The sequence below is a fragment of the Accipiter gentilis genome, chromosome 7, assembly GCF_929443795.1.
Source record: "Accipiter gentilis chromosome 7, bAccGen1.1, whole genome shotgun sequence".
Classification (NCBI taxonomy): Eukaryota; Metazoa; Chordata; class Aves; order Accipitriformes; family Accipitridae; genus Astur; species Astur gentilis.
The window spans coordinates 18,670,474-18,696,277 of record NC_064886.1 but is presented as its reverse complement, the minus strand read 5'-3'; the positions used below and the strand labels follow the sequence as shown (position 1 = coordinate 18,696,277).

General features: G+C 38.7%; 1 protein-coding gene across 1 annotated transcript in view; it reads right to left on the bottom strand.

Moving 5' to 3' along the window:
* The window catches only part of AACS (acetoacetyl-CoA synthetase), a 45,158-nt gene that overhangs the window by 6,530 nt on the left and 12,824 nt on the right, over positions 1 to 25,804 (bottom strand). The window contains exons 5-14 of the mRNA XM_049806269.1: positions 17,441 to 17,538; positions 13,454 to 13,568; positions 12,803 to 12,884; positions 11,978 to 12,125; positions 7,653 to 7,733; positions 6,414 to 6,538; positions 3,702 to 3,766; positions 3,399 to 3,521; positions 1,936 to 2,049; positions 1,312 to 1,437 (exon numbers count right to left, since the gene is read on the bottom strand). Coding sequence (XP_049662226.1) covers positions 1,312 to 1,437; positions 1,936 to 2,049; positions 3,399 to 3,521; positions 3,702 to 3,766; positions 6,414 to 6,538; positions 7,653 to 7,733; positions 11,978 to 12,125; positions 12,803 to 12,884; positions 13,454 to 13,568; positions 17,441 to 17,538 — 1,077 coding nt within the window. The remainder of the gene's footprint in view (positions 1 to 1,311; positions 1,438 to 1,935; positions 2,050 to 3,398; positions 3,522 to 3,701; positions 3,767 to 6,413; positions 6,539 to 7,652; positions 7,734 to 11,977; positions 12,126 to 12,802; positions 12,885 to 13,453; positions 13,569 to 17,440; positions 17,539 to 25,804) is intronic.

Below are 25,804 nucleotides of genomic sequence, written 5' to 3'. Positions count from 1 at the left end.
TCCACAAAGGTAACACTATTCCCACCCGTCTGTCTTGATCCACTTTTGTGTCATGTAATTCTGTGCAAGAAGCTTTCTGAGCTTGCACAATAGGTCTCAACAATTCCCAAGGGAGCTTACGTGCTTAATGTTCTTGATTTGTGTTAATGTAAAATCAAATTTGACTTTTCAGAGCTGGAATAACTTTTGTATTATTTTAAAGACTGATACCACTGAATAACTTCTGTATTATTTTAAAGACTGATACCACTACAGCAGCCTGCCACAAACAGAAATACAAGCCAATTCCACTCAAATTTTTCTAAAGAAAGAAACAAGCCTCAATTACTTGCACATGCACATAAGATCATTTTCTAAATTAACTGTTACAACCTTAAGCCCATTTACAAGGAAAGACAGAAAAGGGGTTTCAGACAGAACCTCTGGACCACAGTGATTTCAGTCTAACAACTGTCACACAGATTATTTTTTTTTCCCCCATTTACTGTTGTCAGGCTTACATGCAGACTGCAACTTCCACATTCACTCTATTTTCCTATATGATTATTTCCAACTGCATGTCCTGACTTCTCTTGTGAATCCACTCTGTATTGCTGCTATATATAAAAAAGCTTCTGTCTCCAAAAAGAAGCAGCTTGAGGTCCTGCTCCTATAAAAGACCCTGCCCAGTAGGCAGCAGGGGGTTCAGCATTGCTGTGCCACATAGGCAAAAGCTGTGGATGAGTCGAGTCCTCCACAACTATTGGGAAAAAAACCTCTGGCCCACAGTTCCTGTTCCTTTATTCTTACCACCACTGGAAGACTGTATGAATGCAAAATATGCATGTCTGAGGCAGCATATACTTAAACCTCATGCTAATGAGGTAGCAGGTCAGCACTTATCCCTTAGGATTCACTCCTCCAGCTAGGTAGGAGCAGTCTGGCAAAGGTGCAGTAGCACTCATTAACAGAGGATTGCTCCCTGACCTATTCAGCACTTCTATTTCACACTCATGCCAAGCAGTTTATGTTTGCCCTACAGATTATCAGGCTGTTACAGTCATATCTGCCTAATGAGAGCAGGAGCAAAATGGGATTGGAGCTTTCCAGAAATTCTTATTAAATTGATTTGGATCCATATTCCAAACAAAGCACTAGAAAACAGAGAGTGAAATATTATGTAACATGCCATAGAGTTCTCACCCTGGAAGTCTAGATTCAAAGCTGCACATGCCTATCACTGGGCAAGAATAAACCTGTACCTTCAAGAGCACCAATACAATCTATGTCCTTGGTCAGTTTAAGCAATATCCAAAGCCCTTCATTACGTACCTGGGAATTTTGAAAAATATGCCTTCCTGTATTTGCTTCCATTCTCATCATTCCAGAAGTGCGTAGGCTGACAGGGAATAGGCTTGGTACAAACCAGCTCTCCACTTTCCCCCCAAACTGGTTTTCCTGTTTACAAAGAAAGAGGTATTTTCTGCATTTGCCTTCTGTAAACAAGAGAGTACCAAAGCAAAGAGCATCTACAGTTATTAGTTACATGCCAGATGCTGATGTAGATATGAGAGGAGTTGTGACTGGTGGTCTTAACAGCTTGTGTTCAATTCCTAAATTCATCCCTATCTTAATCCCAGTAACTTCAGGAGAGTTACACCACAGGGTGGAAGCCAACCTGGCATCCACAGCAACGTAGCTAATTAGCATGCACACCAGAGGCTGGAATTTGGCCTTGATGGGCTTTCACAGAGTAACAGAAAAGGAGGGCCTTTTCACACATTATCTTCACCAGAGTCCTGTATGATGCAGATCGGATGGATCCAGACACTGGTTTGCGGAACATGTTTCCAAAGTAAAATCACGCATTTAACAGTTGACTGTTTACCCATCCAATGAATGATACTTAAAGGTCATGTAACTACCACATTTCATAATATTTTGGATAATAGCTACCTTCATCATTCCATGCTTCTACAGCCATTCCAAGATTTCTGGCCTGAATTTCTCCTTTGTAAACTGGAATTGTAACATTCTGACCCATGAAACACGAAATGATATCTGTCCCACCTACAATAAAAGGAGTCCATTTAGAATACACAGTACTTTCAGGAAAAAGCAAAACTGAAAACTACGCAAGAACTCGAGAACAGCAAACTGCCATCTCTGCCAAATGCTTCTGATCCACATTAAGCAGCATAGAATAGACAGTATTATCTAGGAAGTTATGTAACTTTTATTAAAAGAAGGTTTCTTACTTTACATGTCTTTTTATACGTGTATGCTCTTCATGCAGAAATATTGCTTAAGGCATAACTTTGCTTCTTCCAACAGTTTCTTTAATCTCATTTAAGGAAGTTTATGTGAGAGTGAGAAAACAAATAGGCCCTAGTTTACAGATTTAGATATTTAAGATCACTTAGAAATGTTTTCCTGTTTGTTTTCATTAGTTTAAAGTAACCAGTCAAGCTATTCCACTCAATATTTACCTAGCTTTTATACCTTGTTCTCCTTAGCATGGGGCAGAGGGGGAGAGGAGAGCCATGCCTATAGGATGGACAGTTACTTTAAAAACAGATACTGTCAACATGCTTACTTAACTGGAATATTTATAGTCTTTCTAGGACTTCAAAGTAGAATTATAAGACAAATTAATCATGTTAGCTTTACTTAAAAACAGTCTTCTGCATTTGAGACTATTAATGTCTATAGTAGCAAATTCAAGATTCAGCATTACTCTTACTAAGACCAGAGTCAGAGGTGATTTCAGCAGCAGAATAGTCAGACTTTAAAAAAAATAAAACTAAACTGAGTTAAAAAGCCTTTGAAAAAGTCAGTCCTCATTACAAAGCAGAATGAAGAGTTCTGTGGTGGACCTTATGTGAATAGAAGTTGCCTCATCTAGCACTCCTCACAACAAACTGCACAGTATGTGGGCTTGATATTTCTCTAATTATATAATTTACAAAAAATCTGTCTGCAGTGCCAATTACTTGGCACAAAAGAACTGAAATGGGAACATGGAAAAACCTCTCCAAGAGGTATTTTCTGCTAAAGTCAGCTATTTGCAGAACAGTATGTTCTGTAGGTTAATAGACTCTTTCCTTGATCTCACCCTGCTACCCCTAAGGACAGCCAGTCAAAATAAATGATCCTACTTAAAGAAAAGCTAAAACCCAAAACATTCACCATGTCAGAGACATTCCACCTAAAAGCCTTTGAGTGTACGGGCTTCATTATGGCACACAATTACACAGAAAATCTCTGCGCTAAGACGACAATTAATTCCAGTGTAGCTATATCCAAGCCTGGATGATCCAAGGCTTAAGTTTCCCAAATATACAGCAGCAAACAAGCAAGAAGGAAATGCACAGGCAATGAACAGAATTAGCAAGATGCACACAGCATAAAAGCATCACCTGAAATGGATCCCAGGAGGACACTGCTTTTTATGTGTTTGTAGACATACTCATAGCTTTGAGATTTGAGTGGTGATCCTGTAGACAGTATAGTGTGAAGAGTTTGGAGATTGTGTGTTTCACCTTAAAAAGGAGGAAATCAAGAAAAGAGGTTAAGGTAGAATTTTTACAAGAGTTTAACTACTTGTCACTACAATCCAGAATAATTACATAAAGGACTTTGTGACAAGATACAGGGCCGAAACCTGCAGAGGACAGGTAGGAGGGAGGACAGAAGGTATTCAATAGCTTTTTGAAGCTTACATGGTTTTAAATTTTTCTCTTCTAGCACAGCCAGCCACTTTGCACCCGTTCCAAGGATAGTGATCCTAGAGGGAAAGAAGTTTAAGTGTTTTACATATTTAAATAGGCTAAGACTCTAACGACCTGCAATTCCCACTGCAGTAAGTAAAGGCTGTTAAGACACTCTATATTGATTAGTCAAACAATGCAGTCTCTTAAAGCTTTCTAAGTGCAACGCACATCCTTTTGAGCAATCAAAATTAGTCAGATCACATGTCATTTCTGCAGCTTTGAAACTTTTAATTCTATCTTTAAATATTAAGCAAAGCTTTCCCACCTCGTGGAAAACGTTCACTTTCATTTACAGGAATTCATAACTGCAGAACACTCCAAAGACATCACAAAATGTTATAACATTTACTTCATTAATGGGCCATAATTGCCGTTAAGCTGTTTAACACAAAATTGCTGCCTTGTTACACTCTCACATATAAAAATTTTGCCATTTCAAGGCACAGTTTAACAAAGAATACTTTACTCTGAAGACAGCAGCCAGTTAATTTCTCTTAGATACCTGTTCATTTTCCACTGATGAAAGCAAGTTGTAGGTGCCTAACTGAACAGGAAATTTGGCCTAGCTAACCAAACAATTTAACTCTGCCCTTGCAAAAAGTGTATTTAGAGTTCTCTGATAAAACATAATTAAAACTTGAAATGAAGGCTGTACCCTTTCCCTACTCTATTGATGGAAATGCTAGTTTAATGTTTCTGCTGACTTCCAGGAAATCCTCTTCCCTGCCTTCTGCTATTTTATATTACAGCAATAAACTCACTCAAGAAAACACAGAGACAGATAAGGGTAAGGGATACAGTCGGAGTGCACAGAACATGGGCAATACATACATCAGTAGAACTTAAAATAAGAACCTCCTATCTTTGCTTTTACTCCAAAGGCAAGATGGAAGGTAGAACAGCTCTTGAGATAATATAGTTTCAGACACAGAGACAGGCCTATTTCAACACTATCAAAAGGAATGTCTTCCTTTGCCACTTCGGTGGATGACAGTTACTGAGAGGCTGCCACCTCCTGGGTAGGGACAGGCTATTTGCAGAAACACATTGGTGCATAAAGCATTTTATCAGGTACACGGGAACAGCACCATGAGAGTGCCCACAGAAGTATACTCCTCCTCCAGTTATGTACCACAATCACACGAGCTATTTTTACTCCTGTGTAATATTCTACTTTCCATCCATGCTTTAAATTATTGCTTATTTTACAGTTAGAATACGTAATGCTTTTCTGTTTATTTTTAAGCTCTTTGACACGTCCTCTACAGCACATGTAGAGCCTAGTCTCCTATTACTTCCTTCCAAAGGCTATATAATTGGTGGATGTTGACTAAATACAGTTCACTTGAACAGATCTTTAATGTCCACTTGAGTAATTCTTGTCATGCAGTATGAAATATCTTGATGATACTATAAAAATATGCTATCTGAAGGAAAGTATGGTACATCTTCAGAGAAGTAAGGTAGTCTTAACATGTTGAAGCCTTTTTTACATACTTAACATATGACTGAGTTGGGAACAGACTGCATTTTGAAGTACCACACAGATGGCCACTGCTTTTAGCACCAGATTACAAAAGTGAGACATGCAGACACATTTCAGTTATCTTCACTTACTTTTGGCATGTAGAAACAATGCTTAAAAATAAGCTGTGTTATTTCTTGATTCCAAATTTTTGCCTGTTGTTCTACTGGGGTTTTGGGCGGGGGGAGCATCTTAACTTTGTGTGGGTTTTTTTTTTTTACTGGAAGCATTCTGACTAGGCATTAACCTTCAATTATAATAGCCAGAGACAAAATGTCAGTCTTTAAATATTACATGTCACAAAAGACAGAGTGAAGTTTAAATTATTAATTATCAAGAGTCAGAAAGTGAATCTTTTGGCATCTACTTTCCACCACAAATGAATTAATTTTAATTACCAATTAAAAATTGAACTCATTATTTTACCAGTAATATCATTCAGATCTACTTCTTAGCAAAATAGGAAAGTTACAAAAAAAATTAAAAACTATCAAAGTTTAACCAGTGTACAAAGCTAAATACGACCACAGGATTTTACAGCAGTTTATCCAATACCTGCCATTTCTCTAGGCTTCGAGAGAGGGCACTGTGAGCATTTTTAGGGACAAAGAACTGCATAAAACAATTAACAAACAGCTTGACAGGGAGAATTAGGCATTATAGATTAAAAAGCAAAGTATGAAAATATAAGCAACCCTGCTGAGCCTTTCCAGTCAATTTACGTGTTTAAGTCAAAGTGCTACACTGAGTCTTATGTTGAGCTGCTTGAAATAAAGTATTCTTATTTTCTGAGTATGCTGAGAAATTACTCTTCAGATTGCTCCCAATTACTGCCTTTTGAAAAGGCTGCTCTTGAAAACTGACTATTGAACCAAAATTCTTTGTTTGCCTGGAATCCAAATACTTGACTCAAATTTGAAACAATCAGCTTTTTGTCTCTTCTGCGCTCTCTCAAAGACTGTTTTAGTACAAAATTTTAAAAAGTAGTTCCACTCAAGGCTAAGCCAGAAGATAGATTATCATGCTACATACTAGTTTCTGAACAACAGAATAATCCCTTTGATGAGGTTGCTTGTATGCGGTTATTGTAACAGGAACAAAGACCATTAGCTTTCCATTTAATCTTGCTTACATACCCCAGTCTGTCAGTCAAGTCCCAAAGCACATTTGGTGATGGAATTAGAGGAGATCCATCATACAGGACCACTGAAGCTCCTGTAGCAAGTGCAGTCACTAGCCAATTCCACATCATCCAGCCAGTCTGGAAAAAAGAAAATACCTACATTAGTTTCTATCTTTGTCAGCTAACTGCCCACTTTTCTGGCAGTTCTTTCACAGGATCAGGAGTGTTGCTTGCTGTCATGTGCTGGTAGAGGAGCTACAGGCAACTAGGAAATGATGGACAGATGTAGCTCTTGGCAGAATCATCTGGACCAAAGCATGCTCCCTGCCCTTATGCAAGAGATGCCATCTTGCCTTCCACTTGCCTCGCCCAAAGTTTTCCTGCTTTAAGAAACCGTTAAACCTAAGTTTATGCCCACCTCTGCTGATTACATCTGATCGTATTATTTAGGAATCAGAAAATAAGGCTGGAGCACTGTTTATCCTTTCACCTGTCCCAAGACTGCATCAGCTACTCGTTCCTGATGGATGTTCATCTAACTTAACCCTACAGGTACCTAATGAGATGGGGATTCCATACCTCCCTATACACGTACCTTTAAAGGATAAGTCAAGAGACAGGACAAATTTGGGACAAGGTAATTATAATGATTCCTCCACGGAGATACTGCAAATGGACTAGTAGTGTTAAAGTTCAGAAGGGAAGTCATGAGGAAAGACATTAGCTTTCTGAAACCATTACAGTAATAGAAGACTTAGAAATAATTTTCTTTACCACAGCATTAGGAAAAAAACCACCACATAACTGAACTCCTACATAGATCAGTTTTATTCCCTTTCCTTTACAAAACTTAAGAGTTGAAGAGCTTCTTTCCTCCCCACCAAAACAGAAAGACATAACAAATTCTCATCTTCAGTATGGTCTAGACTTGTATGAGGCAGGAAAGTAGATTGCAGGTGATATTGATGAGGCAGTTAGATCAATAAACCTAAAAGACTGTAAAAATCAATCCATTTTCCTCACTAATTAGATCAGAAACATTTAACATGGGTTTGACCTTTCATCAGAAAGGTCCCTGTTGCATTTTATTATTCCACCTGATTTTTTTTTTAAACTCAGTTAAGTAGAACAATCTCTTGCAGAACAAGAATATATTGAAACGTACTTGTAGATTTATATGAAAAGCTATCCCATCTTTATAAGAAAAATATATTAAGGTGTTTCTAAAAATGCCTTAATAAGCCACACTTGCCGTTGTATAGTACATAATAATGTCATTGCTGGTCATGTTGCCATGAAGAATGTGTTCCTTCAGATGCTGGATTAGTGTACCCTGGAAAAAACCATAGTGAAAGAAAAAATTCACATAAATGAAAAGCAAAACTGACAGCACATTAAGACTTCAAAAACCCCAATGTTGTCAATACTTCGCAGGACACACTCCAGGATTAAAGGCAAGTATTTCCTTTAACCACAACTGAAGTAAATCCCAGGGCCTACCTACAGCAGCAGCAGCAATTGCATTCACCATTTTCTCACATAACTTTTCAGGCTCTCTCATTAGACCTCAGCAATTCCCACTGCACATCATTTTTAATCCATAGAATAAATAACTTCCTTCACTTCCAACTCTAGCCAGCCATCAGAGTTGCATAGTACACCATGCAGGCTATAATTTTAACGGCATGCTTTTACCAGCCAGTTTTTCCAAGAAGATAAGCCCTTTGACAGAGTTTCATTTTCAGTATATCTAGGCAACTGGGAGGAATGAAGGACCTAGAGCTGCTATAAACTGCAGCAGCTGCTATACATTAACACTATTTATCCAAACTATCTTATCTATTAAGATCTAGGAGACAAAAGACCTAACTATACACATCTCTTGTAAACATTGAAGTGCCTAGCAATGTGAAAAATCTCACTGCTCAAAGCATCAATATTAATAATGTAGTTAAATATATTACTTCCTTTTCTCTTTTGTTGGAAATGCTGCTAAAGTACCTTTCTGATCATCATTAAAACATAACTTGTTAGGATAAATAAATTTACAAACTACTTCATTAAGTCATTTCACTGCAGTGACAAATTAATGTAGTTGATTTTAAAATAAAGAGGGGTTTTGCATTTATGCAAGGAGTTATAGTGGAACTATTAAGAGCCTCATAAGCATAAAACACGATTTATGCTGAAAGAAAATAGATTACAGATAAACATTTGAAATGAAAAAGGAGAGTTATAAAACTGGCACACACTTTGGGAGAAAAGGCAGAAAACATTAAATAAAAATAAAGAAGTAAATCTTATTTTCTCTTTGCAGTGCAAAGGAACGAGGTCTGAATTCACCTGCTACTGTTTGAATACACTAAGCTGTCACAATGCTGCCACCTAGCTATAGCTACTATTACCTACATTTAAAAATTAAAAAAAAAAATTTTAAAAAAATCAGGATTTAGAAACACTGTATCTAACTTAATTGTTAAGGTTACCAAAAGAATTGCAGGTGTTAGCAATTATTCCATTTGTAAAAGGAAGCACATTGCCCCTGCAGGAGAATCAGAAATAGCCACACAAAATAGTGAAATTAAAAGTCAAATCTAATTAATACTGGCTTTCTTTTTCCTTCATTTAGTTGTTGCTATTTCACATTTTTAGAACCAAAAGAAAATTTTCTAACACTTACTTTAGGTAGAGGCTATGAACTATTCCCTTGCAAAATCTGGTTAAGTCTCAGTCCTGAAACAAAAGTATTGTGGTAGAAGGCATAGCTGTTCTAAAGAGCTTACAGCCCAAGATGCTCTCTCAAGTTTATTTATAGGACTTGTTTATTTATAGGACTTGTACAACCCTCAAAATAAATCCTAAGCATTTAGCATTTCATGACACAGATTTGGCAGCTGATAAAAACTTACTGGTCTGCTTGTCTTCATTGGGCTTAACATACGGCTGATAAGAGTGCTGAGCATCTGGAGTGTCGAAAAATCAGTAGGGATGGCTGCTCCTAAGCCACACTATCAGCACATAAAGGACCAGTGCTAAGTGGTTACATAGCTGGGAGAGAGCAGCTACTCATGGCTGCTCGTCCTGGTCTCAAACCAGCAGCATTCTCTAGACAGTGTTCAGAGAGAGTCCGGGCATGAAAAAAATCCTCAGAGCGATTTGCCTACACTTAGACCTGAAGTCCATAGCAGCACAACTATTTAAGCCCAGGTCTTGCGAGTCCTCAAGATGGATAGAAATGAACTGATTAGGATTGTATCAAAAAATTCTCTCCTTCAATAGTTGGGAATATGGAATAACTGAAAAAGGACCTGTATGAATGAGGTAGGAAGCAGAATCAATGCTTTTAGGACTTAAAAATAACAATTACTCACTAATGTTTTTCAAGTAATAGAAAGAACCCTCCAAATGTCTTTCTGTAGCACACTCAACTGTTCAATATGATACAGCTTTGCTTCCAACACCAGAAAAATCTTACCCCCTCTGAGGCACTACTTTTTAAATCATCTCCCATGACCTGGTTTTGTTTTCATTATTTACATATGTTATTTCACTGTGTGTCAAGAAAACAGAGTATGTGCAGAGAAAACAGACCAGAAACATACTGCAGAATTAAATAAACCAAGTTGCAAATTTGAAGTAAGCTGCCTATTAGCATCTGTAAGATCAGTACAGTAACAAAACAGCATTGAAGCACACTGCAAATAAGCAATAATTGAAATGCCTTCACTGAAATGTCATCTCTTCTTGCGTTTTTGACTATCAAAACCAAACTTCAGTTAATCTGAGGCTGGAAAATGAGACAGACTGTGGGCTAATTCTGCTTTTGTTGAAATCAGTGAGAATCCTCCTATTAATTACAGTGAAAACAAGATTAAGCCAAGAACAGAGGAACCCAATCAAGCGTGCAGAAGACATCTAAGAATTTCTTTGCATGGATTTTATTTGTAGGCCCTGTTCAAACTGACACTTACAAAGCATGCAAACCAAGGAAGCTGCCAATGCAACAATTTGCTTTTAGGCCAATCAGAGATGTTAGCACCAGAACTTAAGGAAGAAAAAAAATTCACCCTGCAATACAGGAACTACAGAGCTGCTCAGTGGGAATACAGAATCCTCATAAATAACATATCCTATTCAACAAACCATCACATTTACTCATCCTTGCTGGGGAGGAGAGATCTGTACTTAAACTCTAAGGTACCTCTGTAGAAACTGAAAAGGTGATTCGGGTGGAGAGCAGGGGCATGATTAATGGCAAGCTAAGCAGCCGTATGGATAACATGGGAAGAGAAAGAACTTTGCAACAGAGAAAAGTCCTCTTGTCTGATCTACATCTGTGTTTTTCATCTCCTTACTGTTCATCATGCATCACTGAACACACCTATCCTGTTTTTGCTAATCCATCTCTGCAAGTACTTAATCAGTCTAAAGCCAGCACAGCTTCAAAACAGCTGTCAAACTTCAAAATATGCCTCCTCCTTTCTTCTTCACAACATAGGATTTGTGTCCCAAAGGGACCATTTTATATGTCGCATGCTGCCTTGTATAATCTCTTATTGATAATATATAAAGCAGAGTGTTTACAGGCAGCATGGGATTTGTCTGTGGGCAAACCCTCCATTTCTTGCCATCAAAGAGAGGCAAGAACATACTATGGGCATAACAAAGTGCTCCTGCCCTCAGGCTATCTAGACAACTCTACAGCCAGTCTTACAAGATGCTCATCCTGACTTTCAGAGCAAATAGCAGAAAAAATAGACTCCAGCTAATAGTTGTACAGTTTAATGTATACAAGTTGGTATAAATGTGCTAGACAACACATTCTGCCTGCCTTAAGGGGAAAAAGCCCTGTCTTTTATGAAGGACTATACTAATGGCAGAGTTAAAGTTTCAACACTATGCCTGACTGCTGGAGTCACTTCCTGAACTTCAGTAAGTTGCCTAGAACAACTTTTAGCACATGAATAGTAAACGGAAAGCATGTGAGCATGGGAGATTTTGGCAGTAACACCATATATATCATTAGTCACAACAAGACACTGCATAAAGCAAAGCTTCCATACAAAGCAAAAACCTACACCCAAAGAGACAGCTAACCTTCTGGCTTCCTTCCTTAAAAAAGACTGATGAGGATGACATTCTCTGAACTGATACAAGTTTGGAGTAAAGTTTAAGGTTAAAAAAATTCTAGATAATAAAAATTGCAAGCTCCCTATGGGTCTCAACTTAAGCATCCAAAAATCTGTTCCAAGCACCCAATTCAAGTTCTTTGGCCCTTCTTCTACAAATATCAGTCCGGCCAGTTCTATTAGTGCTTTTGAGACTTACACTTGCTCCCAGGAGATAGCTGAAATCTGAAAGGTCTCCACACCAATTTCTAAACCAAATTATTGTATATCCTTATTAATCCATATTTGCTTTCAAAGCATCACAAATAGAAAGTTTCATTGCAAGTTACTGAAAAACTGTCAGCAATCAATTCTTCCTTAAAGTACATTACAGTATGATACTGATAAAGGAAAAATATAACCTGGGTACTTAAATATAGATAGTACAGGTCCAGGAGGAAAGACATACCCCTGCTGAATGAACCATGCATTTTGGTGCCCCTGTTGTGCCTGACGAATACATGATAAAAAGAGGATGACTGAAAGGCAGCTGTTCAAACTCCAGCTGGGGGGCCTGGTCTCCCTTCCCAGTAGCAAGGAAGTCTTCTAAAAAGACACTGCATAAGAGGGGAAAAAAGGAACATTTAAAAAAATTTTTGAAAGCATTACCCCAGCCCACATATAGGATTACATCTGTATCTTAATAGCTTTCTTACAATAAGCTATATACTCAAACTATGTATATTATTTTTATTCCTAGTCTTCCTACTCGTTGAATTGCTAATTATTTTCTTTCCTTTTTCTGTTTTAAAATAGAACATTAGTATAATATTGAGACAAAATCAAGCCTATAAATTGCACCAACAACCAGCTGCCAGTCTTAACAGCTCAAAGCAGACTGGACCAGTTGGACCTTCAACACAAAGTCTGAAACTCAACCATTTCCAGAAGGTATCTAACATATGTAATCCAGACCAGTAAATAAGCAAAACAAATTACGTCTAAAAATATCACTTAAATTATTAATTATTTATTTCTGGAAGCCACTTCTTCCTACTACATCCTATTGAATTTTGCCTTCATTTGAGAATCATTAATACCAATGGTGGTTTTGTACAAGCAAAACATCTGCAGCTACATACTACTTCTGTTTTCAGTATGAAGCTAGACCCACATTAAGAAATCTGGCTAAATCCTAGCTCTGCAAGTTCAAGAGGTCAGGCAGTTTCAATAGCTATCAACATACATCTCAATCCCCTAGTTAGGACAGTCACAGCTCAGAAGCTCCCATTACCTGTTTGGAATTTTAGAAATATCTACGGTTTCTCTTGAGGAAACATATGGAATCACCACCACTTTTTTTATATCTGGAAGCCCTGGAAGAAGGAAGAAAAAAAATTATTTCCTACATTCAGTTACATAAACCAAAGGTCTTTTCTGTCTGATTGGATCGTACAGTGTAATGCACTAAGTAACAGAAATAATTCTGACATACATCTGAGTACTGGATATAGTTTTAAATGTTAAGAAACACCAGAAGACTGAGTTGTTACCTGAGATACAATTTCCTCAGTATTACCAGCCTTTTAAAGAAATACATGTGTAAATCTGCAAGCTTTAGTGCTGTAATACCTCTCCATTTGTTTTCAGCAGCACTTCACTTGGGCTTAAAAACACCAGTATCATCTTTCCTTGTTCCCCAATTATATTGTCACAAATTAGTCAGCAGCAAATTTAAGCTAAGCTAGCAAAAGACTGTTAGAATTACACAAAAAAAATGGTTAGTTTTTACTCAAATCAGTTCTGAAATTCTAAGTGGCCACAGAGATACCATAAAGGACGAAAGACAGTGACAAGGAGAAGTGTCACTTTTAGTGGCAGTACAGGCTTTGAGTGCTCATGGAACTACAGCAGAACTAAGACTAGCTGGTATGCAGTGAAATACCTTTTACCACACTAAGCAGCTTTTCCAAGTGGTTATGTTCTTTGCCATTGTATACAACAGCTTCAACAGAGAATATGAGCTTAGGCTGAATTTGGGAAAATCTGTCCAGTACACCCTAGGGACAAAGAGAAAAACAAGTAAAAAAATTATATTAATTGCTACCATAGGAAAACCTACTGGATGCTAAATGCAAATCACAATTCAAGCAAGGAATAAAGACAGGAATTAGCAGAAGAATTGTTAAAAGACTGCCTGCTTGTCTTTCACTCACTCAAGATCTTCAAAGTACAACAGGTCTGTAACAATCTATTTCAGGAGCCCCAAATATATCAGTCAATAACAAAGATAAAATCACCACAGATCACAGAACATTGTTGACTGAAGGATCAAGTTCACAAAGCTATCTAAACAGTTAAAAATTCATCTTGAGAATCAGACTTACAAACTCAACTAAAGAGGATAAGCACCTGTGATGTGAGCAGGAGTTAGGCACTTAATTTACTTGAAGGTCCACAAGACTCCTGTCTGCATCTGCAGGCAGGTGCTCTATATGCCCTTGTAAACTGCCCCCAGTGCTGCTTGGACAATATACTAGTAGTTTGGTAGTCTGCATGGGGCAAAAATTGAAAAACACCAGTCTTCTGGAAGATGCATTTATCATGTGGCAAGGTGGCATTTCACAGGAACTGACAGGTTTGTTCTGCTACAGTTAACAACAGAAACTGTACTACTGATTTTTACCAGGACAACTAGATATTGAAAACACACGTACATACTACCAACAAAAAAACACCACAGCTCCTTTAGAACCTCTGGGGCAGGACACATTCAAATGCTAAATTTTCAGGTGTCTCCTCCAGCTTACACTGTTTTCAGGAGTTTACCACAGCTATTATCATATTTGAGAGAAAAAAACTTTCTGGCCCTGTTTTTTTTTTCCAGGTACACTGCATGCAGCAGCCTACCAGAAATGGATCTTTTTTGCATTCAACAGCAAGAAGTAAATCCCTTTAGTAAAAGCTCTCAGCACACAGTAATGTTCACCCCTCTCCAGCTACATTACTTGAAACATTAAGAACTATAAGATTACTCAATACTACAAAATTGTTCTTGAATAGTTAGCTGACAATCTCATAAATCATGTCACAAAGATCAGACTTCAGTCATGTACATTCTTCCCAGTATTCTTTATTCTTCTCTGTTTCCTGCTTTGTCCTCTACTTTGCAGCCAAAATGAGACTAATTATTACCAAATCGAAAGACCAATGTAAAAACATCACAACCAACTAATCTCTATTAAACTCCCCCTCTCCAAGCTGGGCTGGTCAGGGTTGCAAGAAAACCTACTGCAAAAGTACAGAGGTCCTGTCCTGACAACTTCTCCATGTTGCCTTTTTAGGAAAGCTCACTGAACACCACAGGTAGGGTACAGGGATATGACTAACTATAAATATGCAACTGCCTCTGCTGAATATGTTGCTTAACAGCTTTCCTATCACCCAAAGATGCATTTCCTTTTCCTTATTCACGTCATAAGAAAATACAGTGGCAATGCATTGACACCTAACTTTATCAATTAGTTTAAAACAAAAATCCCCAGAATCTGCTTTGGCAGCAGCAGAGTGTTTTGAAGAAACCCCTAATGCATTAGCTAACAAACTCAGAAATGTAGATTTAATTAACACATTAAAGCTACTCTCTAAGGGAGTATGAAATCAAGTTTCCTGCTTTCTTATGTATGTTATCATACCCACTTCTTTGTACCATTTTCAAGGAACAGACCAAGCAACCAAATTACACACAGCACGTGTGCGCATGTGTACACCTTCATGCTGAGCACTGAGCATACATACCCCGTATCCATGCTGCCTGATGTTTAAAAGTTAAGACCAGTGAGAGGACTAAGGGTACTCTAACAGAAGAATCAAATCTGAACAGAAGTGTGAATCAGAAACAGAGATGACTACAATTCTCGGGGTTTTACTAATCCTGCTAACACACCCAGTTGGATTCATTAGCACTGGCAGGATCAAATCCCACAGGGCAGCCTGGTACTATACAAAGGCAATACAAACAGATGGAACATGTAATTGCTACACTGGAACTTTAATCCAACCAGATGGCTCAGCAAGGAATTGCTTTCATTAAAAGCTCAGGTATACCAGATACAGCTCGTTCCATTCTATGAGCCTCAAATCCAGTACTACAAATTGTGCAGGGCCCCATGAATGGAGCTGCACTGACTTTGCTAGGGCTCACCAAAGGTTTCTCGCATAGTTCTAAGAGCAGAGCCTCTTTTTAAAACTTACATATCCAACAGTTTCTTATGCACAGGCCGCCAAGAACCACTTTCCTATTAATACATGTAAATGGATAACAGTGACTAGAGAAATGAAGCAAAAGCTGCCAAGAGTGGCATTCTGTGTGGGAGGGAGCTCGCTGGTTCTCTGACAGCAGACTTCCTGAATGCTTGCAAAGTCTTTGGATGTATGGCATTCAAAGCCTGCAATGTGTAGGCAGTTCTGAAAAGTGACATTTCTAAGCTTCACAAAACATACATACACAATTGGATTTGAAATGTTGAAAACACTACACTACACTATTTCCCAAAACACAAAATCTTCATTTATGTTACGAGGACTAATGCAGCTATACACAAGGAGGAATATCTTTTCCTTAGCATGGAAGCCAATATCACTGAGGACCTCTGCTGATCTCCCTCAAGATTTTGGGGTTTGAATTCATGCCAAACCATGCTGCCAAGCCAAAGGAGAATAAATGGTATCAACAGTACTGCTGCTCCAAGGCTAAGTTTCATTAAAAAACTATCACAAAAACTAAATAAAGCTGGGCACTGAAAATAACAGCACATCAACATGGACAGAAAACATACCAGTACTCTGTAATGCAAGCAAAATGAACAACCTTCCCTCAGATGAGAGATCAAATCACATTGCAAAGAAAATACTCCATACTGTCATTTTCTGAGCAAGCAAAAAAATATTTGTAGAACAGATTGATCATTACATGCTGTAATGATTTTTTTAAATCTTTTTTTTTTCCCCAATGACACAACCTCAAGTCTAAGTGGAATGATGCTGCCCTCTAGCGCTAATCCAGAGATGACAGTTCCATACATGTAACCAGCTACTGCAGTTAAACACGGAGATTGAGAGTGTATTTATTACCTAAAAACTTTGGTATTGTCTGTCTTCTGCAATGCACAAAGAGTACATTCTCCAAATGCTTTCATGCAAACTTTTAGATAGAAGAAAGGTTCAACACTCCACTTTAGAAGTTATTTGTATCTGTTGCTGCTTATGATGTGTGCTAAAGACTTTCCAAAGAAAGCAGAATATATTCCCAAAGCCTCCAGGGCACACTGTAATGTCTGTTTGGATACATGATAATTTCTACCATATCTTACACACAGCATTTCTTCCTAAATAAATTCCTAACTAAAAAAGAGTTAAACAGGTTAATGATATTAGCCTGAAATTCCTCACCTTGTTGGCAAACAAAGCTTTCTGGAAAAGACCAGGCCGGCTGTTGGCTCAGTTTACCCACATAGGAGGCAGAGGAAGGGACTACTTAGACAAAGAAACTGGAGTGTGGCTAAGCAGCCTGGGGAAAGATTTGGGAATGAAGGGCCAAGCCCCAGACAATTCTCTTGCATTGCTGCTCATTTGCACATTTAATATAATAAAAGCTCACCAAGACTATGGATTCTGCCTGAAAATATCCCAACAGTGAGTTAGCTAAAGATACGCAAATTACTATGCTGAAAGTCATTACTGGCAACTGAAAGCATGGGGTTTGCTCAGTTTGCAGCAGCTAGAAAAAAATCTTGTGTACTTGGTTCTGCCAGCAGGTGGCAGTAAGACTAAAGTGAAGAGAATCTAATCTGCCACTTTAATTTATCAGCTTCACAGATGGCTGAAACACAATGATAGCTTTTCTGCAACACACAATAATAAGGCTACTCACATTGATGCCGAAGTCTGGTGATGTTGAACTCCAGATAGCACCAATACTTGCAGCAGCCAGCATTGCTTCCACTGCATGAATGCTGTTTGGTAAGTAACCTATGGCAGAATTTGAATGGTTAGAGATGGAAGAAAACCAAGAAATATCAAATCTTACAGTAAGTGTAATGTATACAATAGCCAGATTAAACAGATTTAAAAAATGAAAAATCCTAGACTGAAGCATCCTTTAAAAAGTTTTCCACACAATTATAATGTCCTCCTTCAAAGTCAAATCAGTTACACAAGGAATTAGAAATAATTCCATTAATAAAACCAGTTGTATCAGTTTTTGTATCTACATGGTTACTTCCAATTTACAAATGTTTCTGCTTAATTAATGAGACTTTCAGGATAAGATGGCAGCACACTGAAAAGAAGAACTGGGAGAGAGAGCAAGTTTGTGGATTGAATAGGGTACATAGAGACTAAGAATACAGCACCATGCAGGGGAATAGAGCAGCTCTGTAGAAACAGCCATTAGAGAAGAGACAAGTATCTGGAAGGAAAGATTATAAATACTCAGTTCAAAAGCAGAGATTCAGCTTTACAAAGCTGTCTGGTAGACACTGCCAGAATCTTAAACACAAACAAGCAAAACCAGTGTCTCAGCTGATAATACAGTGGGACAAGTCCTGGAACATTTCCACAAAATTGTAGCTCTTCAGGTTTATCTCATTAGCTAGCAGCAAGATTTCAAGACTCAAATTCAATTTATCAAGCCATACAGAAGAAATTGATGTCAAGGAAGTTAGATTTTCAGTGGGCTCAATTTGAGCAACTCTCCAGAAGGTGGTAGGTGACCAAAATTGACTCTCAACTGATCAGAATCCAACCCACAAATGAAAACATACAACTGAAATTCACAAACTACACTAAAGCAGATCCAAGATTTGGAGCTTCAGAGCACCCTTCTTAAGCAAACAAAAAGATGTCCAAGTACTTTAAAAAAGGCACATGACAGGCCTAATTGCAGTACTTCAACATCTAATTTGAATTCAGTGTTTGAAAGCAAACTTAGATGGCAATAAAAATGCTTTCCAACCCATTTAACCAAAGTGGTGAGCACTGATAGATCTTGGACTGCAGTACAAGTTGCAGGTGTTCCAGAATATCTACCAGACAGCAAAAACTCACTAATGCTAGGCACTTCTCAAAGGTATTTTTGGATGTATGTTACAGGACAGAAACTAAGATCACAGATCTTAGTAGCAATTTCTGTTACAAGTAGGAGGGTACTAAGCTTGATTTTTGCCAGTTTGTCAACGCAGCTTGAAAAAACCCATCCTATTTCAACTTTATAAAAAGTACACTTTAAGAGTAAGTCTTAATTTAAACTGATGTTTTTCTTCACAATTCAAAAATCAGTTAAATCAGTTTCTTAAACCAGCTTGACCACTTCAGTTAATCTGTAAGCAAGCTGCTGTGCTTTTGGGAACAGCAACTTTGAAAACAGCATTATGACTTAAGCTCAACAATTTCTGGAAAACAAAACTGTGAATAAAAACCTCATATCATGCTAAGATATAAATTACTCCCTAGAACTGCCTACAGTTTATGGTGTTTTGTTCAGTGAAGATTTTAAGTACATGAAGTGCAGCAAAACCTCACACCCATAAAGGCATTATTTATTTTGCTATTTTTCCCTTAGGGTCAAAGTTTATGATACAAAGTATGGCATCCCAAAATTTTAGTGATTTTTCTTCCAAGAGAAATCTTTTTCTCTGAACAATAATTTGAAATTTGAAATACATGAACCAGAACAGACTAAAATGTAATTTTGTGTGATGGAAGCAGTTCTTTTTTAATTCATGCCAAGTATTTCCACTGCACGTTTCTTGGATGTGACCATCAGGAGGCCAGAGTGCAATGAAAACTAAAAAACATCTCTTCATGCTTTGGAGCAGTTATTACCCTACCATAGCTGACAAGCATCAGTTCTATTATAAGCAAGTTCTCCTTTTCACCACTTCTACAAAAGCCCTCAAGGCAAGAACACAAATCTCTGCTTATTATTGTAAGCCAGACAATTAAGTCATTACTTTCATTTGTCAGTTGGCTTTGAGGTGGTATTTGAGTTTTAGAGAGTATCAGCCAAAACTGCCAAAAGGTATGAAACATGCAAGGCAACTTACTCTGCATTTCTGTATCTTTACCCAATCACTGCAGGCATCCAGCCTACTTGCTCACTGGGATTTTCACATATTTGTCTTAATTCCCAACACCAGGTATTATGAATAAAAGTGTGGTTCTATTCTGGAAAGAGATCCTCCAAACATAGCAATGTAAGAACTCATGTTGCTTTTCTCTCAACAGCTCCCAACTCTAGATTGCACAAACTACTCCTCCTGTCAGTCTTTCAGATTAAAACTGGATTGTCAGAAATAAAAATGATTTCTCCCTTTCTCATATCAGAGATTCTGCAAACCAGTTACAGCAACTGTCATGTACATGAAACTCCCTCCATTTGACTGTGCCCCTTGAGATATCAGCTGAGTCCTCAAAGCATCCAGGAGGTTGACACAGGTCCTAAGTGTCTAAAACTTAGTAAACTGGAATGTTGCTAACAAAGAAGGATAAAAAGGATAACAAAAAGGATTAAAAAATCCAACTGGGTTCACATCAGGGGTCACAGAACGGTAGTGTAGTACAGAGCTTCTGTACTGCAGAAGGATAACGGTACAGCTAATTTAAATATTCATCATAGGTTTGATAATATTTAACTAGAGCCTCCATGTTCTTTGATACAGTATTTCAGCTAAGGATCAAAACTAGCATTTGTCAACAAGGGTAAAGACTACAGAAGGTTCTTCTCCATCTCTGTATTTTAACTTACCCCCTTCTTGAAGCTGCTAAGAAAGGTGGAAACTAATTTCTGTTACTAGAAAGAGGAGATCTTCATACCCTCTTTGGGTGAACTAGAAAGCAATAGAATACAGGGTTCAAAATACAGTATTTGGGAACCCAGCAACTAGGAATTCAGAGTATGACATACCAAGGGTCCTATCAGCACTCCTCCTGACTCCTAAGTATGTATAAAATCTCCATAAGGACAAAAATAAAATCTTTACTTTGACATAAAACCTGTGACAAATCTCTAAGTAAGAGAAGTGGCATCTTAAAAACACTGCATGGACTTTTTTAGGAGGCACTTACAGCTTGATCTGCTCAGGACAGCATTTTCTGTCAGTTGCTATTTACTTAATCTACCATACACTGAGATTAAACTTCGATTTGTTCATTTACACTACACTACCAACAGAATAGGTGAAAACTGTAGTCCAAAAATTTCTGGTGTAATCATGCTGGAAACTATATCAAAAGTCTCATTTCTCAGTGCTGAGAACACATGCCCTGCAAGCATCTAATGCCTTCATAAAGTAGAATAAATGGGTACTCAGAGGCATCCAAACATTTGTAGTCATCTGAATGAAAAACAAAAAACTAAACAACCAACCCAAACTTAGGCCCTACATCAAAGATTTAGTTTGAGCCTTGAAAGAATGCATCAGGAAGAAGTAAGCAGGTGCAACTGAAATATCTTCTCAATGGCTTATACTATTGATCTACACCAGCTCTCAAATAGAAGAGAAAATTCAAAGACCAGACTTCCAGTTTCTCTTTTTGATATTAATACAGCATTTCATACTCCTGTAGGACATCCTACCTAACATTACTACAGCCTGAGACTATTAGTAACATGCTAATCTTCTTACAAAGCTAGCTTTAAAACCCACGTAAGCAAGTGGGGCTAATACAGTTACTATAGATAAAATACCAGCTTTAAACAATGTAATTCACTGATGTTTTGTTGAGGATTTTTTGTCTGAACACATGGGGAAGATTAGTTTGTTTTTAACTGCTGACCTGTAATAGAACAAAGCTGGCTACAGGGATATAATAGAAGCAACCTATCCAGAGATGAAAAACACAGATACTCCCAGTTTTACTTTATTCCTGCTACAGTCATTGTTATTTGCCAAACAGCCAGTGGGAGACCAGAAGTACTTCACATGTGGATCTGTGTAGCTTGCGTTAAGTATTGTATCTGTCTCTTCCAACTGTTCAAGCATCATTGACATTATTGTAAGACATCTTCAGAAAAAGAGCTATGTTTCACCACACATCTACTTCAATTATGTTTACTATTAAGTGCTATCTCCTTAGTGATAGAAAGGGAAGACTAGGATGAAATCAAGCTGAAAGAGTGCTGACATTGCTGCTTGTCCACCCACATTCACCCACCTCCAACTTTAACATACTATTACTGTCATGATGCAACCATAAATTGTATTGAACAAACTAGGGGATATGTTAAGTATAATGAAAAGTTAAAGTAGTCTTGTCTTAGAGGCAGTAAAGCATGGAGATGAAATTCAGAAGAAAGCATTGTTAATGGTCTTGCACATAATTCTAACAGCTCAAGATTTTAAAGTGATTTTAAGAGAAAGTGGCAACAAAGGGCACCAGAACCTGGCAGGCTGACGAGGTGTTAGGCAACTATAATAAAATTAATAAATTATCTCCCTTCTATTTAAAACCTGATTTTTCAGAAGCAGTAAAAGCATGCCCTGTATTACTGGTATATACCACATGAAGAATCACCCTTCCTTCTGCCACCTGCTATAATTTTTGGAACAAATTAGGTTCCAGTAGATTTTGGCAAGCTTTGGAGAGCCTGATCCTTGATACCACAAGTGGGTGTATGACTCAAACTTTCCCACCCACACTTAACATCTCTCCCTCATTTCAATTCGGAATTTGGAGAAAAGCCCACAACCTCAACCTCTGTGACATTAGTTTAGCTCTTCTGAGGACTGCCAATATCCTCTGGCATAGAAGAGAAACATACGAAAGAAGTCAAAACCCAATTTAAAAAAAAATACATATGTAATCTCTAAATAGTTGGATTGCTGTTAAAAAGCCCATCAGATTTCTTTCAACAGGGAAGCTCTCCCTACATATGGGCTGCTGCCCAAGGCAAAGCAATCTGTCAGAGTCAGGAGTCTAGGACTGGGGGCACCAGGGGAAGGGAAGGAGGGGGAACTGCGCAACAGCTCAACTGATGGGAGCTGATAAGGGTTCATCTGACTGAACATTACAAGGAAAAGTGTCTCTCACCAGCCAGGGTAAGAGGGCAGGGTGGAAAAAAGTAGAATGTGAGAAATTGCCCAGAAGGAAAAAAAGCACATGAAGACTCTGGATAATTTAAAAAGCTCTACCCAAGCCCAAAAACATACTGTGATTTTAAGGAAACAAAGAGGTTGCCTAGATTGATTAATCTTTTCTGTTATCAAAAGTAAAGGCCTTTGTAAGGGCTCTAAGCACAATGCAAGCCTGCTTCTACAAATAAGCTGTAACTGCTCATAAAGACATGCTTAAGCTATTGAAATGCTCAAGGGGCCCAGCACAGACACTTGGTACCTACAGCAGCTGGGCAGAAAGGTCTCTGCTGTGGTAGTGCCAGACAGGAAACTTTTGCTCAGGAAATGCACAAAAAGGCCAAGGGAAAAAATCAAAGCTACAGCTTACTCCAATGATGGGAGCTTAACTCCAGAGATTTAAGGAGCTGGGATCCAAATACTGGTTTTCATTGTATTTTCAATGTTGGGTGTGGTTGGGTTTTTTGTTTGGTTGTTTTAATAACCGTTATACCACCAGACAGCCAGAGACTGCAATTTATGCCTCCTCTTGAAATAACTAATAATCTTTCCACGCTTCCCACTGGAGTCAACATGCACATTTTCTCTCCCAAGAACAGGAGAAAATGCATGGTTAAATCCTACCCTTTCTGTGGAAGGAAGCTCTGACATTAATGATGAATTTTCAACAGAAACTTGGAATTGCTACCTTCTGCAAACATGTAAAAAATCTGTATAAATAAAAATAAGCAGTTATCTAAATATACCATTTTATTCATACAATCTTATTTTTTTAAAATATCAACTATGCTTTCTAATTTAAATAAGAGGTAAGCCCACTGCCAAAACAACAAACAAGATTCAAGAGCCAGCCAGCCTCCAGTTGTGCTAAGCAAAATAGTCATTAACTAAAAGCAACTATTATTAAAATTACAATAGCATTATTAGCTTAATTATTAGCACCACTGACTACAGCTATATTTCAATAGCATGTTTTCTCCAGCTACAGAGCACATTCCCCCTGCATAGTATACCTTACTAAGAACTGCTCACAAGATGAGCACAAAATGACAGCATCGTATGTTGTCTTATCTTCCCAAACGTAGTATTTGTAACTGGTTTTGATTAGAAGAGTTCTAGCAGTGATAACCAGGTTGTGAACAGGACTTCAATTCGCACCTTAGAACACAAAACAATGTTGATGAAATTCTTTAATCATAATTCAGAATCAATGTTCCCTTTAAATGGGACTGCACCTGGTCAATGTTCCCTTTAAATGGGACTGCACCTGGTCATACTTAAACATTAGTATTACATCTGTTACCTTAGTGAGGAGTATTTTCTTCCCAGAGATTAAAACCCTCTCTTTCAGCATCGACATTGTATTGGTTTTGTTTGGCAAGGTTTTGGTAGCGGGGGGGGTTACAGGGGTGGCTTCTGTAAGAAGCTGCTGGAAGCTTCCTCTGTCTTCGAGAGAGAGCGAGCCCATACCAGCCGGCTCTGAGACGGACCCGCCGCTGGCCAAGGCCGAGCCAATCAGTGATAGTGGTAACGCCTCTGTGATAACATTTTTAAGAAGGAAAAAAAAGTTGGGATGCGAGGAAACAGCCGCCGGAGTGAGGAGTGAGAACATGTAAGAGAAACAAGCCTGCGGACACCAAGGTCAGTGAAGAAGGAGGGGGAGGAGATGCTCCAGGCGCCGGAGCGAAGATTCCCCTGCAGCCCGTGGGGAAGACCCTGGTGAGGCAGGCTGTCCCCCTGCAGTCCAGGCAGGTCCACGGTGGAGCAGATCTCCACCTGTAGCCCGTGGAGGACCCCACGCCGGAGCAGGTGGGTTCCCGAAGGAGGCTGTGACCCCGTGGGAACCCTGCGCTGGAGCAGGTTCCTGGCAGGACCTGCGGATCTGTGGAGAGAGGAGCCCACAGAGCAGGTTTTCTGGCAGGACTTGTGACCCTGTGGGGGACCCACGCTGGAGCAGTGTGCTCCTGAAGGACTGCACACCGTGGAATGGACCCATGCTGGAGCAGTTAGTGAAGAACTGCAGCCCGTGGGAATGGCCCACGTTGGAGGAGTTCGTGGAGGACTGTCTCCCGTGGGTGGGACCCCACGCTGGAGCAGGGGAAGAGTGTGATCAGCCCTCATCCTGAGGAGGTGAAGCGGCAGAAAATAACGTGTGATGACCATAAACCCCATCCCTGTCCCCCTGTGCCGCTGGGGGGGCTTGGTGGTGAAATCCGGGAGGGTAGTTGTGCCCGGGAAGAAGGGAGGGGTGGTGGGAAGGTGTTCTGAGATTTCATTTTACTTCTCATTACCTTGCTCTGGTTGATTTGTAATAAATTGAGTTAATTTTGCAAACTGAGTCTGTTTTGCCCGTGACGGTAATAGTGAATGATCTCTCCTGTCCTTATCTCGACCCGCGAGCCTTTTGTTATATTTTCTCTCCCCTATCCAGCTGAGGATGGGGGAGTGATAGAACGGCTTTGGTGGGCACCTGGTGTTCAGCCAGGGTCAACCCATCACAGACATCAATATGTAAAGTCTAAGGAATGGACTTTAACCTGAGAATTAGGACAGCAGCAAAGAACAGCAGGTTCCTACTCACAGGAACACACACCAAAGCTACAGCTGTTGCTACTCACAAGTTTACAGCTACTGTGCTGCCCCATTGTAGTGTGTTTACACATGGTTTTCATTCACACAAAATATGAAAACATATCCAGTAATTACTCTTCTGCATTGTCCATCACTTTCCCACAACACATTTCATCACGTTACAGGATCTGAAACTGGTACAGAGCACCCTCTTAGCCACTTATGCATGAGATCTAATCCTTCAGCTTAGCATAACCAGCAATACTTATGGGAGAACTGTTTTGAGCCCTGTTATGACTTTTTTTACTTACTTATAAAACAATAAGGAATGGTGTATTAAATCCACACAAGAGGTCTATAGAACAGAGCATTTGAATTTGTTTTGTACATATCAGGAGAAATTTCACTGCGAAAGTCAAAAAAGAGCATATTCGGTGTGCTTCACAATGACAAACAACATTTACAGAAAGCATTAAAAAGGGTCAACAAAAACCTGACCAGGACTTTGGTTTCATAATGTCCAAGTTTCCAGTTATATGCATAATTACATACTGGTTTACCAATGTCTTTGGGACAACTTTTTAAAATACACA